The sequence below is a fragment of the Podarcis muralis genome, chromosome 1, assembly GCF_964188315.1.
Source record: "Podarcis muralis chromosome 1, rPodMur119.hap1.1, whole genome shotgun sequence".
NCBI lineage: Eukaryota > Metazoa > Chordata > Lepidosauria > Squamata > Lacertidae > Podarcis > Podarcis muralis.
Window position 1 is genome coordinate 134,150,722 of NC_135655.1, and position 15,719 is coordinate 134,166,440.

At 46.3% G+C, this 15,719-nt stretch overlaps 2 protein-coding genes across 4 annotated transcripts in view; both read left to right on the forward strand.

Moving 5' to 3' along the window:
* Positions 1-3,654: 3,654 nt before the first annotated feature.
* On the forward strand, positions 3,655-7,897 carry LOC144326946 (uncharacterized). The gene is made up of 2 exons (XM_077924408.1): positions 3,655-4,349; positions 7,861-7,897. The coding sequence occupies exons 1-2, from the start codon at positions 3,655-3,657 to the stop codon at positions 7,895-7,897; spliced, it is 732 nt and encodes a 243-aa protein (XP_077780534.1).
* Positions 7,898-13,785: 5,888 nt separating this feature from the next.
* BARD1 (BRCA1 associated RING domain 1) overlaps positions 13,786-15,719 on the forward strand; it is a 73,219-nt gene continuing 71,285 nt past the window's right edge. The window contains exon 1 of one of the 3 annotated variants that reach the window (XM_028704629.2): positions 13,786-13,976. In XM_028704629.2, the coding sequence (XP_028560462.2) occupies positions 13,840-13,976 (137 nt within the window). In that variant the 5' untranslated portion in view covers positions 13,786-13,839. The remainder of the gene's footprint in view (positions 13,977-15,719) is intronic. The other 2 variants (XM_077919339.1, XM_077919333.1) reach the window with 2 other exon arrangements.

Consider the following 15,719-nt stretch of genomic DNA (forward strand, 5'->3'; position numbering starts at 1 on the left):
CGCCTGAATGAAAATGTTGGTTACCTCTCACTAGCTGCCCTATGCTGTAGTTTGTCTTGCACAGTACCTACTATTCTGACAAACCTTTCTACATGACAGGACTCTTCACGCGTGTACTTTACTGAGGAAGCCCTGAATATATTTTATCTGTCAGATGGGGCAACAATGTTATCGTCTGTTTTATGAGCCCATCCAGCATATAATGGCATCCAGTATGCTGCAGATGTAAATGTCTGCTTCACTACGGAGATTCATGGATCATCTGTGGGGTTTTCTTGTAGCCTCTGCTGGGTGTTCCGTATCACTTGTGAATGGGCAGACCTATTGGGATGTTCACTCAGTGATAAACCTAGGTCAGCCCCTCTGTAATACTGTATACAAAGTGGACTCTCAATATCTCCTGGCCACTGCTATGATAACTCTTCCTTGTCATTTAGCAGGAAGATTAATCTGGTTCTTGTGTTCAGCTTCATGTCTTGCTAAGTTAATTGCTGAGACTCTGAAACTGCTCTTGGAAAAAAAGCCTTAATGAATGAAATACAGCTTCATTGCAAAGTTTCAGCGGAGACAATTCTTTATACTTCAAAGGGACTCAAATATCAGCTGGCTTACTAGCAGTACAGTGGTACCTCGGGTTACAGATGCTTCAGGGTACATCTGGGTTCTAACCCAGAAATAGTACCTTGGGTTAAGAACTTTGCTTCAGGATGAGAACAGAAATCGTGCTCCAGCAGCACAGCGGCAGCGGGAGGCCCCATTAGCTAAAGTGGTACCTCAGGTTAAGAATATTTTCAGGTTAAGAATGGACCTCCAGAACAAATTAAGTTCTTAACCCGAGGTACCACTGTACATGTGAAAGGATCTAGGGGTCTTGGTGGACCACAAGCTTAACATGAGTCAACAGTGCGATGCAGCAGGGAAAAAAGCCACTGCTATTCTAGGCTGCGTCAACAGAAGTCTAGTGTCCAGATCAAGGGAAGTAATAGTCCCACTCTATTTTGCTTTGGTCAGACCACACCTGGAATACTGTATCCAGTTTTGGGTACCATAATTTAAGAAGGATGTTGACAAGCTGGAACGTGTGCAGAGGAGGGCAACCAAGATGATCAAGGGTCTGGAAACCAAGCCTTATGAGGAACGGCTGAAGGAGCTGGGTATGTTTAGCCTGGAAAATAGGAGACTGAGAGGAGATATGATTGCAATTTTAAAATATCTTAAGGGCTGCCACAAGGAAGATGGAGCAAGCTTGTTTTCTCCTGCTCTGGAGGGTAGGACTTGAACCAATGTTACAGGAAAGCAGAATCCAACTAAACAAAACAGTAAGAGCTGTTCGACAGTGGAACAAGTCTCCCTCGGGAGTTTCCTTGAAGGTTTGTAAGCAGAGGTTGGATGGCCATCTATCATGCATGTTTTCAGTGAGATTTCTGCACTGCAGAAGGTTGGAAGAGATGATCCTTGGAGTCCCTTCCAACTCTATGATTCTATCATCATAGCAGTGGATGATATAGGGCCAACCTAGCTCTGGTACTAGAGGTGACTGGAACTTGGAGAAAAGCACCTGAGGTGATGGGAAGGTGTTACTTGTTCCCCACTTGCTGGCATAACAAACTGCAACCCTAACTTACATGTGAACAGGGCAGTCCCACAAAGAACAAATGCTGCCGCCCCCAACACATCTAGTTTGCATCTTAGCACAGGATGTGATGGATGTTCCACAGGTATCTTGCATTATTTATGTTTCAGTTCTATATTATGCTGCCACAGAAAACTGCTAGTTCCTGCATTCCTGCAATAAATAAGCAGGAAGTATTTCTGTCCTGCTGAATAGAAATCAGTGACTAAAGCATCTCTGCCATCTGGCGAGCCGGGGTATCCAAGGGCATTTCTGGATGACAGGAAAAATGTGTTTTCTTCTTATTGCAATATTAGCATTTTCAGGTATTTTAGGCAGCCAAGAATAAACATAGCTTTCTGAAGGTAAAAAAGCCTAGGCAGTATAAATGACAAAATATAATGTTATTTTAGTGCAGACAGTTGTCAAGGTTAACACACCAGTGGTAGCAGCGCAAAGGGCTATGGCAGAGGGTTTCAACCTTTTAGAGTCCACAGCTCCTTTAACCAACTACATGCTTTCTGTGGCACCTCTGTGGGGCTCAGGAGCCCAGCTATGTCACCCCTTGCCTGCAGAGCTGGCAGCCCCTCACCCTTTTTTGAATTTCTCCTTTGCGGAGTGTGCCCTCAGCCCCCTTTCCTCTCCCCTCTCCTTGGGAGTCCTCCAGGCAACTGCTGCTGCTGCTGCCCCTGGTCTCTGAGCTGAATCTCTCCTTCAGGAAGCCTCTGTTAAGCATTGCCACTCTCCCCTTTGGGCCTGAAGCTTCTTATTTTTAATTGAAGCTTTATATGTTTGGCTTCAAACCACTCTGCAGGGAGTGAAGGTAGACTGGCAGACCTATAGTTCCTATATTTTCCCAGCAAAGTAAGCTTCATAGCGTGGCATTCCTGATCGAACCAGGGTTTGGATTTGATAGGACGTAATAGCCGCCATGTTGCCTTTTTTTGAGTCAAGCAGGCTTGAAGGAGTAAAATCAAGCCCTGAAACAAGTCTATTCTTGTTTCAGGACATGCAGAATTTAAGAGGTTATCTCTCATAATGAAGTATTTCTCTGAGAACAACTCCCCAAAGATTTCCTCATCCAGCTCGTCAGACCATCTAATACGCGAAAATCTCAGCTCCATGTTGGTGGGCCTGGGGAGCTCAAGTTTGTCATTACAGGATGGTCTCTGAGCTGCCCCATCCCCACCCCAAAGAGGCCCCCATTCACCTGTTGAGTTTATAGCCAGGGCTGCTAAAATAAACAGCTGTGCAAGCCTTTGGGAGGCAGAGATGCAAGAGGACATCAGAGGAGGGAGGGAAGGAAAGAGGGACAGAGGCCAGTGTTGCCTGCAACACCCCTGATCATCATTCAAGGTACCCCAGGGTGCCAGGGCACACTAGTTGAACACCATTGGGCTATGGAATAGCTAGCTGAGGGATGGGGGTGGGGGCAGGGGGCAGCGGATCAGGATCAGGAAACTTGGGATAAGGAGAAAGTATGATTCCACCACAATTTTGTGAAACTGACCCAGCAGTTCAAGGCATACCTGTCAACTTTTCCCCTTTCTTGCGAGGAATCCTATCCAGAATAAGGGAATTTCCCTTAAAAAAGGGAAAACGTTGACAGCTATGGTTCAAGGTGAAATGGCATCATGAAATTGTTTCACTCCTAACTTTGCACATTTGCTTAATAAAACTTATTAAACTCACTGGGGCTTGTTTCTGATTAGACACCCACAGAACTGCACTATAGATCTCTAATTTTCCCCAACAGACTCACATACTGCATGGGGCACCTTTTGGGTCTCCTTCTGAATAATGTATCTTTAAGGGTTTTTTCTTCCAAGACACGCGTTATTTTTAAAAAAAGAAATCCAACCATAAAAAATGTATAAAACATCTCTCTGTAACTTTATATTTTTAACACTGGTGTTTCAATCACTGCCATACTTTGGAGGATTGTGTAACACTTCAACTCCTGTGTGTTTCTGTAGATTTAGGCTCACTATCCACTATCATTGTGGCCCCCAGTGAGTAGCAAATGAGGCAGATTTTTTTTAATGGCAGGAGCAGCCACCCTGTCAGACCTGCTGGAGGTGGCGGCGGGCTGGGCCTTGGAGTTCCCAAGCCTATTGGTTTTGGGAGACTTCAACGTCCATGCCTATGCTGCCCCCTCCTCACAGGCTCTGGACCTAGTGACCTCCATGGCAACACTGGGGCTCTCCCAGTTTGTTTTGGGCCCCACCCATCAAGCAGGCCACACCCTGGATTTGATCTTTGGTGCTGGCATAGATGTGATCATGCTCCCCGCTGTGGAAGTGCCATGGTCTGATCACTACACTCTGAAAGCCAAGATTGACTTCCCGCTCCTCCCCTGCTTGCGAAGGCTGATGGATCCTGACAGATTCCATCAGGCCTTGCGGGACCCTGCTCCTCCTGGCAACTCATTAGATGACCTTGTCGAGGACTGGAATAACCGGCTCTTGACAGCCATCGATGAGATTGTGCCTAAGCGCCCTCTGCGACCCCGTCAAAACCGGGCCCCTTGGCTTACCGAGGAGCTCCAGAAAATGAAGAGGGATCTCAGATGGCTAGAGCGAATATGGCGATGGACTAGTGACAGAGCTTCAAGAACATCTTATAGGATGCTTATAAAAGCCTATGAGATGGCTATGAAAGCTGCAAATAAATCTTACTTCGCAGCTTCCATTGCATCCGCTAGCTCTCGCGCAGCACAACTTTTTAGAATAATTAGGTCAATAACGTCCTTAGGAGGACAACCAAATTTAAGCACAAATTCGACCCACAGCTGTGAGGCATTTGCGAGCTTTTTTGCGGAGAAAGTCCTGTTGCTTCGCCGTGACCTCCCTGCCAATTTAGATACAGTGACAGAACTGGAGGTCCCTCGACTGTCTTCAGGTCCAGTGTTGGACCATTTCGATTGGATACTCCCTGCTGATGTGGATAGACTCCTCCAAGCTGGTAGGCCCACCATCTGCCTCCTCGATCCGTGCCCGTCTTGGCTGATTAGGGCGTGCCCGGATATCGTGCGGACCCCCCTGGTTGAAATTATCAATTTGTCTCTTGGCACAGGGGTGTTCCCAGGGGAGCTGAAGGAAGCAATGGTGTGTCCGCTCTTAAAAAAAAGTTCACTGGATCCTTTAGATCTATCCAATTACCGCCCAGTTTCAAATCTCCCATATCTGGGTAAGGTAATTGAGAGAGCGGTTGCTGAACAGCTTGGTAGGTTTCTGGAGGAAACATCGGCTTTAGATCCATTTCAGTCCAGATTCCGTCCTGGTTTTGGGACCGAGAAAGCTCTGGTCGCGCTAACAGATGATCTCCGCAGACAACTGGATTGAGGTGGGTCGGGACTGCTGATTCTCTTAGATTTGTCAGCAGCCTTTGACATGGTCGATCATGATCTCCCCTCGCCGACGTGGGGATACAGGGCATAGCCCATAACTGGCTGTGCTCTTTTATCTCTGGTCGGGGACAGAGGGTGGCACTAGGGAGGGAGATGTCGTCGCGCCACTCCTTGGTGTGTGGAGTGCCGCAGGGCGCAATCCTCTCCCCGATGCTTTTTAACATCTTTATGCGCCCCCTTGCCCAGATTGTCCGGAGCTTTGGGCTGGGTTGTCACCAATATGCTGATGACACTCAGCTCTATCTGCTGATGGATGGCCACACCGACTCGATCCCGGACACACTGACCAGATGCTTGGAAGCTGTGGCTGGATGGTTTTGTGGGAGCTGATTGAAACTAAATCCTTCAAACACAGAGGTCCTCTGGCTGGGTCAGGATGGTATGGGGATGAGGGACCAACTCCTTTCACTTGTGGGGGCCCAATTAGTGTCGTTGCCTTCCTTTAAGAGTTTGGGTATAATCCTTGATGCCTCCCTTTCCATGGAGGCGCAGGTTACAGCAACAGCCAAGGCGACATTTTTCCATCTTCGCTGCATCAAGCAGTTGGTCCCTTACCTTTCCCGCCCCGACCTGGCCACAGTGATCCATGCGACGGTCACCTCCAGGCTTGACTACTGTAATTTGCTCTATGCGGGGCTGCCCTTGAAGCTGTCCCAGAAACTCCAGCGGGTGCAAAATGCAGCAGCGAGGCTCCTCACAGGGTCTCTGCCATGGGAGCATATTCACCCAGTGCTTTTCCAGCTGCACTGGCTCCCGGTGGAGTACAGGGTCAGATTTAAGGTGCTGGTTTTGACCTTTGAAGCCCTTCATGGCCTAGGACCCTCGTACCTATGGGACAGCCTCTCCTGGTATGCCCCATGGAGGACCTTAAGGTCCATATATAGCACCCTAGAGGTCCCGGGCCCTAAGGAAGTTAGATTAGCCTCAACCAGAGCCAGGGCCTTCTCAGCACTGGCTCCGGCCTGGTGGAACGCTCTGTCTCATGAGACCAGGGCCCTGCAGGATCTGATTTCTTTCTGCAGGGCCTGTAAGACAGAGTTGTTCCACCTGGCCTTTGGCTTAGAATCAGTTTGATTCCCTCCCCCTCTTTCTTTTTCCTTTCTCCTCCTGTGAAGAGGCTGCATCCTAATGTTTTAATGTTGCATTTTAATCATTTTTCTAAATTGTATTTTAATCAACTTGTTTTTATTATTGGTTGTTAGCCGCCCTGAGCCTGGTCTTGGCTGGGGAGGGTGGGGTATAAATAAATTTTTATTATTTTTATTATTATAATTTTTTAATTTCTGAAACTTTAAAAATCACACCAGAACAGGTTTTCCTGCGAAAAACCAAAATGGCAGCCTCTCTTAGTCTCTCCTTCCCCAAACAGAATTTCAAATCACCCCTCAGAATGCAGCTAAAAACAAAGTAGAAGCATCAGATTTCAAAGTAGGTGAAATGGCTGAAAATTCCCCCCTGTTGATTTGGGCCAGCCTCTCTAAACCAGACAAGACCAAAGTACTCCTCTGTGGCACAGTCGGACTGTACAGGAAAAACATGAATACAGCAGGACAAGACTATAACAGAAAAGATGTTTGAAATGAATTACTAGAAGCTACAGAAGCAACTTTAGCAAATGTAGTAGGATTGCACGGTTTATGTCTGCAAAAAAAAAAAAAAACAATAACCTGGTACATTGATAAAATGGGGTAGTTAATGCTGATTGATCCCAGCTAAAAAAGCGGAGGCTCCTGAAGAGGCCAGGGACCATCTTGGCTGGGAGTCCTGGGGGACCTGCTCCCTGCCTTACAGGCCTTTCCCATCTGGCCTGGGAGGGTGACTGACTCCAGCTACAAAAGCTGAGGCGGCTGATAATTATAAGACAACTTCCAGAATTCAGAATTTTGATTTTATGCTACTCTCTAATACATACTTTGTGCTTTCCTATTTTATTGATACAATAGAAAATGTAAAAAGATTGATGTGTGAAAACAAGTATTACAAAATCAGAGGCTGCAGTGCTATATGTACTTACCTAGAGTAATTCCCATGGAATTGAACAGGGGTTACCTTTGAGAAGATGTGTATAGGATTGCACTGGGAAGTACTTAAAATGGGAATATGTTTAGATTGTAAGCCTGCAGGCAAAGCTTTTTATTGTTTTATAACTACATTTTATTAATTTTCTTTATTGATTTTAGCTAGTGTACAGTGCCCAGTACATATAAGGTGTCATAAAAGTAACACATTTTCATAGTTAAGGTAATAAAATTGAAGAATGTTATAATTATGCAACTAATATGAATGTAGGTACTTGAATCAACACAACGCCCAAGTCAATAAATAGCTTAAGCATTTACTCCAGGTCAAGTTGGAGTCATGTCTCTTTACTGACCTTATACAATTCAGCCCCTCCACTGGTGGTTTTTCCTGGTTTGAAAAGAAAACTTCAACCAAATTAGCAACCTAATTTCCAATGCTATTCTGGCTGAAATCAAGAAAGTTGTAGACATACAGGAAAGCCCTAACCTCAGGGCTAAGGTGAGGCACAGCAGCAAGAGCAGACACCTTGGTTGCCATGCCAGCCGGCCTCAATCACATATTGAAAAGGTGGAATCATAGAATCATAGCACTGTTGAATTAGAAGGGACCCCAAGGGTCATCTAGTCCTACCCCTGCAATGCCAGAATCCTGCCCACAGCTGTTCCTAGGTGGGCTTCAACCACCAACCTTCTGGTTAACATCCAGGTGCACTGACCCAGCAGCTCCCAGGGTCTGGGGAGCTCTCAGGAGAGCCCTGCTTGCTGGGGCCTGGGAAGCTCGTGTGAGGCCTCTGAAAGTCTTTGTGCAATCTTGCTAGGTTCCCACAAGATCTCATTGGAACCCAGAAGCTGTAGCCATGTAGGGGGGGGGGCATTGCCCCGGGCTCAGGTTTTGAGGGGGTGCAACCAAGCACCCACACTATAGTTCCCTCATCGAGGGAAACCACACCTGGGCTGGCGTTTGGGGCTGGGACGTGGGTAGCAGCGGCAGCCGCTCCACTCCTGAGTCAGGTCTGAAGCGTCCACGCAGCGCCCCTGAGGCAGCTCCAGTAAGCAAGGCTTCAGCAGGAGTGGCAAGTGGAGCAGGCAGGGCAGCACCTTTCCATTTTCTCAGGTGGGTGAGAGCCAGTGTGGTGTAGTGGATAAGAGCGGTAGACTCCTAATCTGGGGAACTGGGTTTGCGTCTCCGCTCCTCCACATGCAGCTGCTGGGTGACCTTGGGCCAGTCACACTTCTCTGAAGTCTCTCAGCCCCACTCACCTCACAGAGTGTTTGTTGTGGGGGAGGAAGGGAAAGGAGATTGTAAGCCGCTTTGAGATTCCTTCAGGTAGTGATAAAGCGGGATATCAAATCCAAACTCTTCTTCTTCATCATCCATTCCCTGATCCAGGCCAGTATTTCAGAATGCTCTGGGGCATTCTTCCTCAACCCACTTGGGGCCCTCCAGATGTTTTGGACTACAGTTTCCACCTGCCTCAGCCAGCATGACCAATGGTGAGGGATGTTGGGAGTTGTAGTCAAAAAGACCTGGAGTGCAGTAGTTCACTGATACTTATTCTCAGGTAAAGATATTCAGGATTGCAAGCTAAAGCTGCTAATTGGGCAAGAGATATGGAGATGATATGGTTTCACAGCTCAAATGCAATGGCAGTGTATCCAGCTGAGGCATTTACTATAAAAATTATCCAGACCTGCTGTGTTGCCAGTTGCAGAAACATCTGTAGTTCTGGCTCTGTTGGAGGACAGTAATGGCAAACACCAATTTAGCAAGCTTTAATGTAAGTGATATTGAGGGAAATATGTAACTATTTCTTTGTAAAATTTCTATCCCACTCTTCCTCCCAAAGCTCCCAGGAGTGGCAAACCACAAAACAGCCAAACAATGCAAAAGCAGTTTAAAAACCTGGAAACATTTAAAAACAATCAAATATCCTCACAGCTAATAATTAAAAGGTTGCCAGGAGCTGTATATTTCTGACACCCAATGTTTGGGTGAATAGGAATGTTCTTAAATTTCTCCTGAATGTTAACAATGAGGGAGGGAGATAGACTTTCCCAGGGAGGGCTTTCCACAAATTGGGATCCGCTATTGAGAAGGTCCCAGGAGGACTTGGGGGGGGAAGGGAGCCAATGATTTCGGAACTTGTGGGAATAAGCAATGGTGGCAATGCTGGCTTCCACTCCAATTTTAATTTTTAAAAAATCCCACAGAAAAATCGTATATTGGGCCCCTAAGAGACTGGAGGAAACTCTGGGCAAGAGGTGGCCATGCTGCTTAGATTTACAATGATGAAATACTGTCTGTATGAGGATATGCAGAGTTTCATTGGTAGCAAAACTACTAGTGCCACAAAATGCAAGGACCCAACACTTCTTACAGGTGCTACTTGTGTGACACAGATGATAAAGGCAGCTGTGCATAAGAAAATAGTATAGATAACATGGGGGAAACTGCAATAATAATGGGAAAATATTCGTGGGTGTTTCTTTTTATTTGTTTACATGCCTGTGATTGATTGCAAATATTTAATGCTTTATTTAAAAAAGGAAACCATCAGCATCTCTTATAAAGTGCTGCATTTCCTTGGTCGTTTCCTTATTCCCATGTTTCCCATCTCAGCTGAGACTGCCTGATACAGCATTGTCATCTCAAGATTGCTTTCTTAGGATTGGTTCCTGTGATAAAAACTCCTGTCCAGACAAGCCCAAGAAAGTTTGGGAAGCTTCAGCCACACACCATTGCTAATCATTGAGAAGTCACATTCACTGTATTTCTCAGCGGAACTATGAAATAGCATCCACCAGCCTGTTCTCATTTATCACAGGAGAGACTTTTAAAAAAAAAAGGATATAGGAAGGAGGGGCATTTTTATACTTTCTACTTGTACTTTCACCTCCTGTTCATCTTCTAAATCAGAGGCTTAAAGTAACACCAGTGATGAAGACATATCAGATGACTGACCATATAGCTGGTACAGCAAAATGGTTAAGAAACTAGCAGCGCAACCTTGTGCATGTTTACTTTGGACAGAAATTCTACAATGGTGCTTGTTCTCAAGTAAGTATTGTATATATTGGGGAGGGCGTACTGGCTCTTTTGGACAGCGAATAACAAGGTGAATCTGGGTAGTTCAGGATAACCTTTCATGTTACTTACTGTAGGCTATGTACCCAATAAAAGTGAGGTTGTTTCAGTTTCTTACATCACTAATACATACCAGGAAGGGGTAGGAATGTCTTCATCCAATGTGCATTACCTGATCTGTTTCCTCACAATTAACTCCAATTCACTGTATCCCAGGCACAGTTCAAACACCATGTTATCCAATGTTAACTTTCTTTTTGGATAAATAGCAGGAGAATGCTCAAGAAACTGGATTCAAGTGCTAAAGGCAAGGAAGCTTAACCTAGGCAGAATCTAGATCACCTAGACTTAAGTAAGCCTCTGTTTGGCCTTTTGAAGGTAGAGCATGGCATAAAACTGAAATGACAAATGTGTTACTTTGAATGCACATCAGAATCAGTGTTTCCTTCAACACCGTCATGTGTGAAAACCCAGCTTTTTTATTGTCATAGTTGTTCTTTTGATGGTGATTTACTGTAGCATTTCTAAAACCTGAATGTTTGTATGTTCTTGGTCTTATATGTCGATGGAGACATCCAGGTTACAAGTTGGCACACAAACCACCCACTGCCACTGGGTTTATAAGGGAAGCTGTTTGTACTTTCAGTTAAATCTTACTTCAACACTGGCAATGGGCCAGGGTCCTCCATAGCACCAGAGCACATCTGGCTAGTTTAAGGGGCAGGCCGTGTGGCAGATACAGCTCTGTCCTCCAACACTGTGCCATCGCTGTCAGCCACCCGGCATTTGTTGCCGGAGGTGGCTGCCCCACTTTTCTGATACCAGGGCTGGGCCTCATAACACCCACAAAGGAAGAAAACCCACATAGGCCCAGAGAATGGAAGTCACTTCACATTGGCTTCTATATGCTGCCAACATTATGTTGGGAGCAGCCCTGTGTGAAATGTGCACAATACTATGAGTCAATTCAATGGAAGGAGGTTTTCAGCTTTGAAAACTTTGCTGTTGACGATTAGCCCCAAATGGAGCAATGATTCCCCATTGCACACTTGAAATACACACACCAAAAATAACACTTGAGAATACCACTAAGCTCTTTATAAAATATGAAGGAGGTGCAATGTTGCCAGTGCTCTTTTACCAAAATGAACAATTTACCTTAGTCCCAAACAGCTGGTGGCATGGCAAAGGATTTAAAAGAGAGAATGGTTGTACATTTTACTGACAACTGTTTTTAATGACTTTTGTCAACCAAATTTTGCTGCTTTGCATCAGAGAATATATTTATGATAGGGCTCCCTCCAAGAATAACTTGCTTGCTCTAATCACGTTTGCGTAGAGATTTATGACTTGGTGCTTATTCACTGGTTAAGGCTTCACAACATGAAATGTCAGTGAGCCTGTTATAAATTGCTTTTGGCATCCCTATTCTATCTTTTATTTGGCTCAGAGTATTTCTACCTGAAAGTGATAAATTCCTGCTATAACTGCTTTATGTGCTCCAGTAATTACAGAAGGGGTGTGTGTGCAGATTTCTGCAGAGGTATCTTTTTAAAAACAGCAAGCAATAAAAAGCAGTAGAATGGGTTGAACCCTGAAATGTTATTGAACGAAAACAATGGCCAGTGAAATATCTGTGTCAGGAAGAATGTGATAAATGAAGGGGGGAAGAATAGAAGCTACAGACGTGCTTGAAGCCTCTTTAGGAACATGTTAATACTACTGCATTCCACAGGTTTTTCAAACATCAGGCTTAGGGACTGACCACATTTTGAGCACACATTTCATTGCCCTCTCCACCACCCCATAACTTCAGCCCCGTGTCAATAGCTTTTCAGAGGAATTCCTAATTTGGACCTTGTGTAGAAACAAATGAGCTTTATACCCAAAGAATTAGTTTCAAAGCTTTACTGCAGAATAATCTTAAAACTAGTTACACATAAACATTACATTAACAAAGTAATAAAGTAACACTACAAACATGTAACGTGATTCAGTCCTTTATGAACTTCAGTAAACTTTCCTCTCTCTGATGAAATGTTCATCATTGCAGAGCTTCTCTGCTACTGCTACTACTGGCCATCTCTGACTTTTCAGGTTTCCTCTCTTATATGTGAGAACTGCAGCGATGTGTCATCAGGTAGTTTAGCTCATTGAAATAGAAAAAATACCAGCCTTCCGCTTTCACCTAGAGTGGAGCCTCTTGCTTAACTTCTCTTTAAAGGTAAAGGTACCCCTGCCCGTACGGGCCAGTCTTGACAGACTCTGGGGTTGTGCGCCCATCTCACTTAAGAGGCCAGGGGCCAGCGCTGTCCGGAGACACTTCCGGGTCACGTGGCCAGCGTGATAAAGCTGCATCTGGCGAGCCAGCGCAGCACACGGAAACGCCGTTTACCTTCCCGCCAGTAAGCGGTCCCTATTTATCTACTTGCACCCGGGGGTGCTTTCAAACTGCTAGGTTGGCAGGCACTGGGACCGAATGACGGAAGTGCACCCCGCCGCGGGGATTCGAACCGCCGACCTTTCGATCAGCAAGCCCTAGGCGCTGAGGCTTTTACCCACAGCGCCACCTGCGTCCCCAAACTTCTCTTTACAGCATTCCAAATACAACCGCTATATTTTATGTACATTAAGCTTACAACATTAACACCGTGGCCTCAAAAGAAGGCATGCAGATCAATATTATTGATGCAAATTGGCTAGTTTTGCATTCACATGCTCAGCTTGTACATTTCCTCCCTGTTCTAGGGCTCAAATTTAAGTTTGCATGGCAGGATGGATATGGGTCAGAGAAGTGGGAGACAATCTGGATGCATAAATGGCAAAGTGGGGATGAATAATTATTGTTGATTGGAATAATTCTTTAGAGAAAATAAAATTTGTATACCACTTGATTATACAATGGGGCATGTTCTGTTTTAACACTTTTTCACACATGGCTGTTTGATTTCAAACCTTGATTTTATACTAATTGAACTCTAGATGTTCTTTTCTTTTGTCTTTTCTGTTTAGTAAAAACTGGTTTCGCATTATCCGACTTAGAATTATTTCTGCAGTCTTCCAGGTTACTTTAATGTTGGATTCTCATGCCTTTGCCATAGGAAACCTCTGGATCAAACCGAGGGAGGCAGAACACCCACTTACCTACCAGCAGGCCTCTGTTACAAAAGTCTAGATCTGCTTTTTGCCAAAACATGTCTATCACTTGGCTTCATCCTCACCTGTGCTTTCCCTGGATAAATAACAGGTGTCGGTACTCACCACTAAGTGGCCAGGGCAAGCGCCACACTTTTTAACAACGAAAAGAGGGGCTGGCGCTGCGCATCCTTAAGCACCCTCTGCCTGCCCGCCCGCCCGCCTGCGGGAGCCACTGGGCTGCAATCCCGCCCACCGAGTCCAGGTGCCCGGGAAGGGGGAAGGGAGCGGCAACGGGGGGTCTTCCGAGGTGGCGCTGCCCCGCCAGGCGCAGAGGGATCCCGGCCCGGGGCGCAGAGAGGCCTCCAAGGCGGAGCGAAGGGGCTTCCGGGCCGCCAAAGACCTTCCCAGCTCTCTTCCCCGGAGGGCGGCGCCTCCACCCGGAAAGGCCGCTTGGGCGGCGGCTTTTGCGCGCGCGTTTCCCTCAGCGGTTGGCGCCGGGCGCGCTGGGCGAGGGGCGGAGCCGGCGGGCGGCGGCGGCCGAATTCGAAGCGGCGCGGCGAGGCGAGGGCGAGCCATGAGGGCCGCGGCGCTGCGGGGCCGCTCCGGGAACCAGCCCGAGGGACGCATGGAGGCCGAGCCAAGAGGCCGCCGGTGGAAGGAGACCGGCGCCGCCCTGGCGAGGCTGGCCGAGGCCCTCAGCTGCTCCCAGTGGTAATCAATTGCCCCCCGGGGGGGGGGCGGGCGGGCGGGAATGTATGGTGTGTGTGTGTGTGTGTGTGTGTATACAATCAATACATACACACACACACACACACACACACATATATATATATGTGTGTGTGTGTGTGTGTGTGTGTATATATATATATGCTTTCGTAGATTTTCACGGGTACAGGAATGCAGGTTTTGGTGTCCTCGGGTGTCTTCCCGTGTAAAAGTTGGGGTGTCTAGGCGACGTTTCGACGAGGTCTCACTCGTCATCTTCAGGCTGGTGCTTTCGGCTTCTTGTTACTGGAACAGAGCAGGATCTCAGTGTTTGAGTTCCTATAAATACTGTAGAGGAGGTATGGTGTATGTGCCTTTTCTTCTTTTGTTCCTTAATTGCTTGAGGGATATCTTGAGTGATTTCTTGAGTGATATCCTGAGTACCACTTAGGTGGGTCATTAGGTGTGGATTAGTTGCTAAAGCCTTTGTGTCTTGACCTCTTGAACTTTGTGAAGAGTTTTTCTGAGAAGATGGGTGTACTACATTTAGTTGTGCTTTGGCTTGGCTTCGTGTATAGGGGCGAGCTGTGGTTTTGTGGCCTGTGCCAGCCAGATCTGTGTAGGGATTGCAGGGGGGTGCAGCATCCGGAGGTGCCACCATGGTTTGGCTACTGGATGGTGTCTGTAATTTATCTGTGGAGAGGGTCTGGGTTTGGGTCTGGTGTGGTTGATTGGTGATGGCGTTCTGTGTGCCTCTGGATCTGGTGTCAGTTTTTGTGGGGAGGGCTAATTTCCAGATGTCTGGCAAGCGGGATGTGTCGTCACGCTTCTTCATGTTGTGAGGGTGTTTCACAAGTGCCCATTAATGAAGCCTTGACAGCCATTCAAAACAAATACAATCCCCCCGAATACATCTTGGACCTGACCAACCACTGCCTAACCAACACGTACTTCATCCACAATGGACAAAGATACAAACAGATAGAAGGAGCACCTATGGGATCACCCCTCTCACCGGTCATCGCAAACCTGTACATGGAACACTTTGAAACCAATGCTTTAGACAAGTCAGAACACAAACCCAAACTTTGGCTCAGATATGTTGACGACACCTTTGTAATTTGGCCACACGGGAAGGAAAAACTGGACAGCTTCCTCACACATCTCAACAGCCTACACCCCAAAATACAATTCACTATGGAAATAGAAGCCAACAACCAACTTCCCTTTCTTGACGTCCTAATCTACAAAAAACCTGATGGCTCCCTAGGACACACTATCTACCGGAAAAAAACACACACCAACCGCTACTTACATGCACAATCACACCACCACCCTGCACAAATAAACTCCGTAGCCAAGACTCTCATCTCCAGAACCAAACGCCTGGCTGACAAAGACCACTTGACAACTGAGTTACAGAATCTCTCAAATGTGTTAATTGCCAATGGATACCAGCAAAACAGGGTTACGAAGCTAATCCAAAAAGAAACACCCCCCAAAAACCAAGACACAGAAGAAAACAATGGCATGGCCCTCCTTCCTTATATCAAGGGCACTACAGATAAAATTAGCAAAATCCTCCATAAACACAATATCAAAACAGCCTTTTGCGCCAACCAAAAAATAGCCAATATCCTCAGAAACCCCAAGGATAAAATCCAGTTGGAAAACCAAGGGGTCTATGAAATACCCTGCAAAGTCTGCCCAGCCACGTACATTGGACAAACAAACAGACGAATAAATGCA

What these genes read in the sequence shown, in the direction of transcription:
- LOC144326946 (XM_077924408.1), top strand. Translation starts at nt 3,655, where the DNA reads ATGGCAGGAGCAGCCACCCTGTCAGACCTGCTGGAGGTGGCGGCGGGC. An exon ending in CAACTTTTTAGAATAATTAG is followed by an intron (nt 4,350 to 7,860) that starts GTCAATAACGTC and finishes CAATCTTGCTAG; the next exon opens with GTTCCCACAAGATCTCATTG.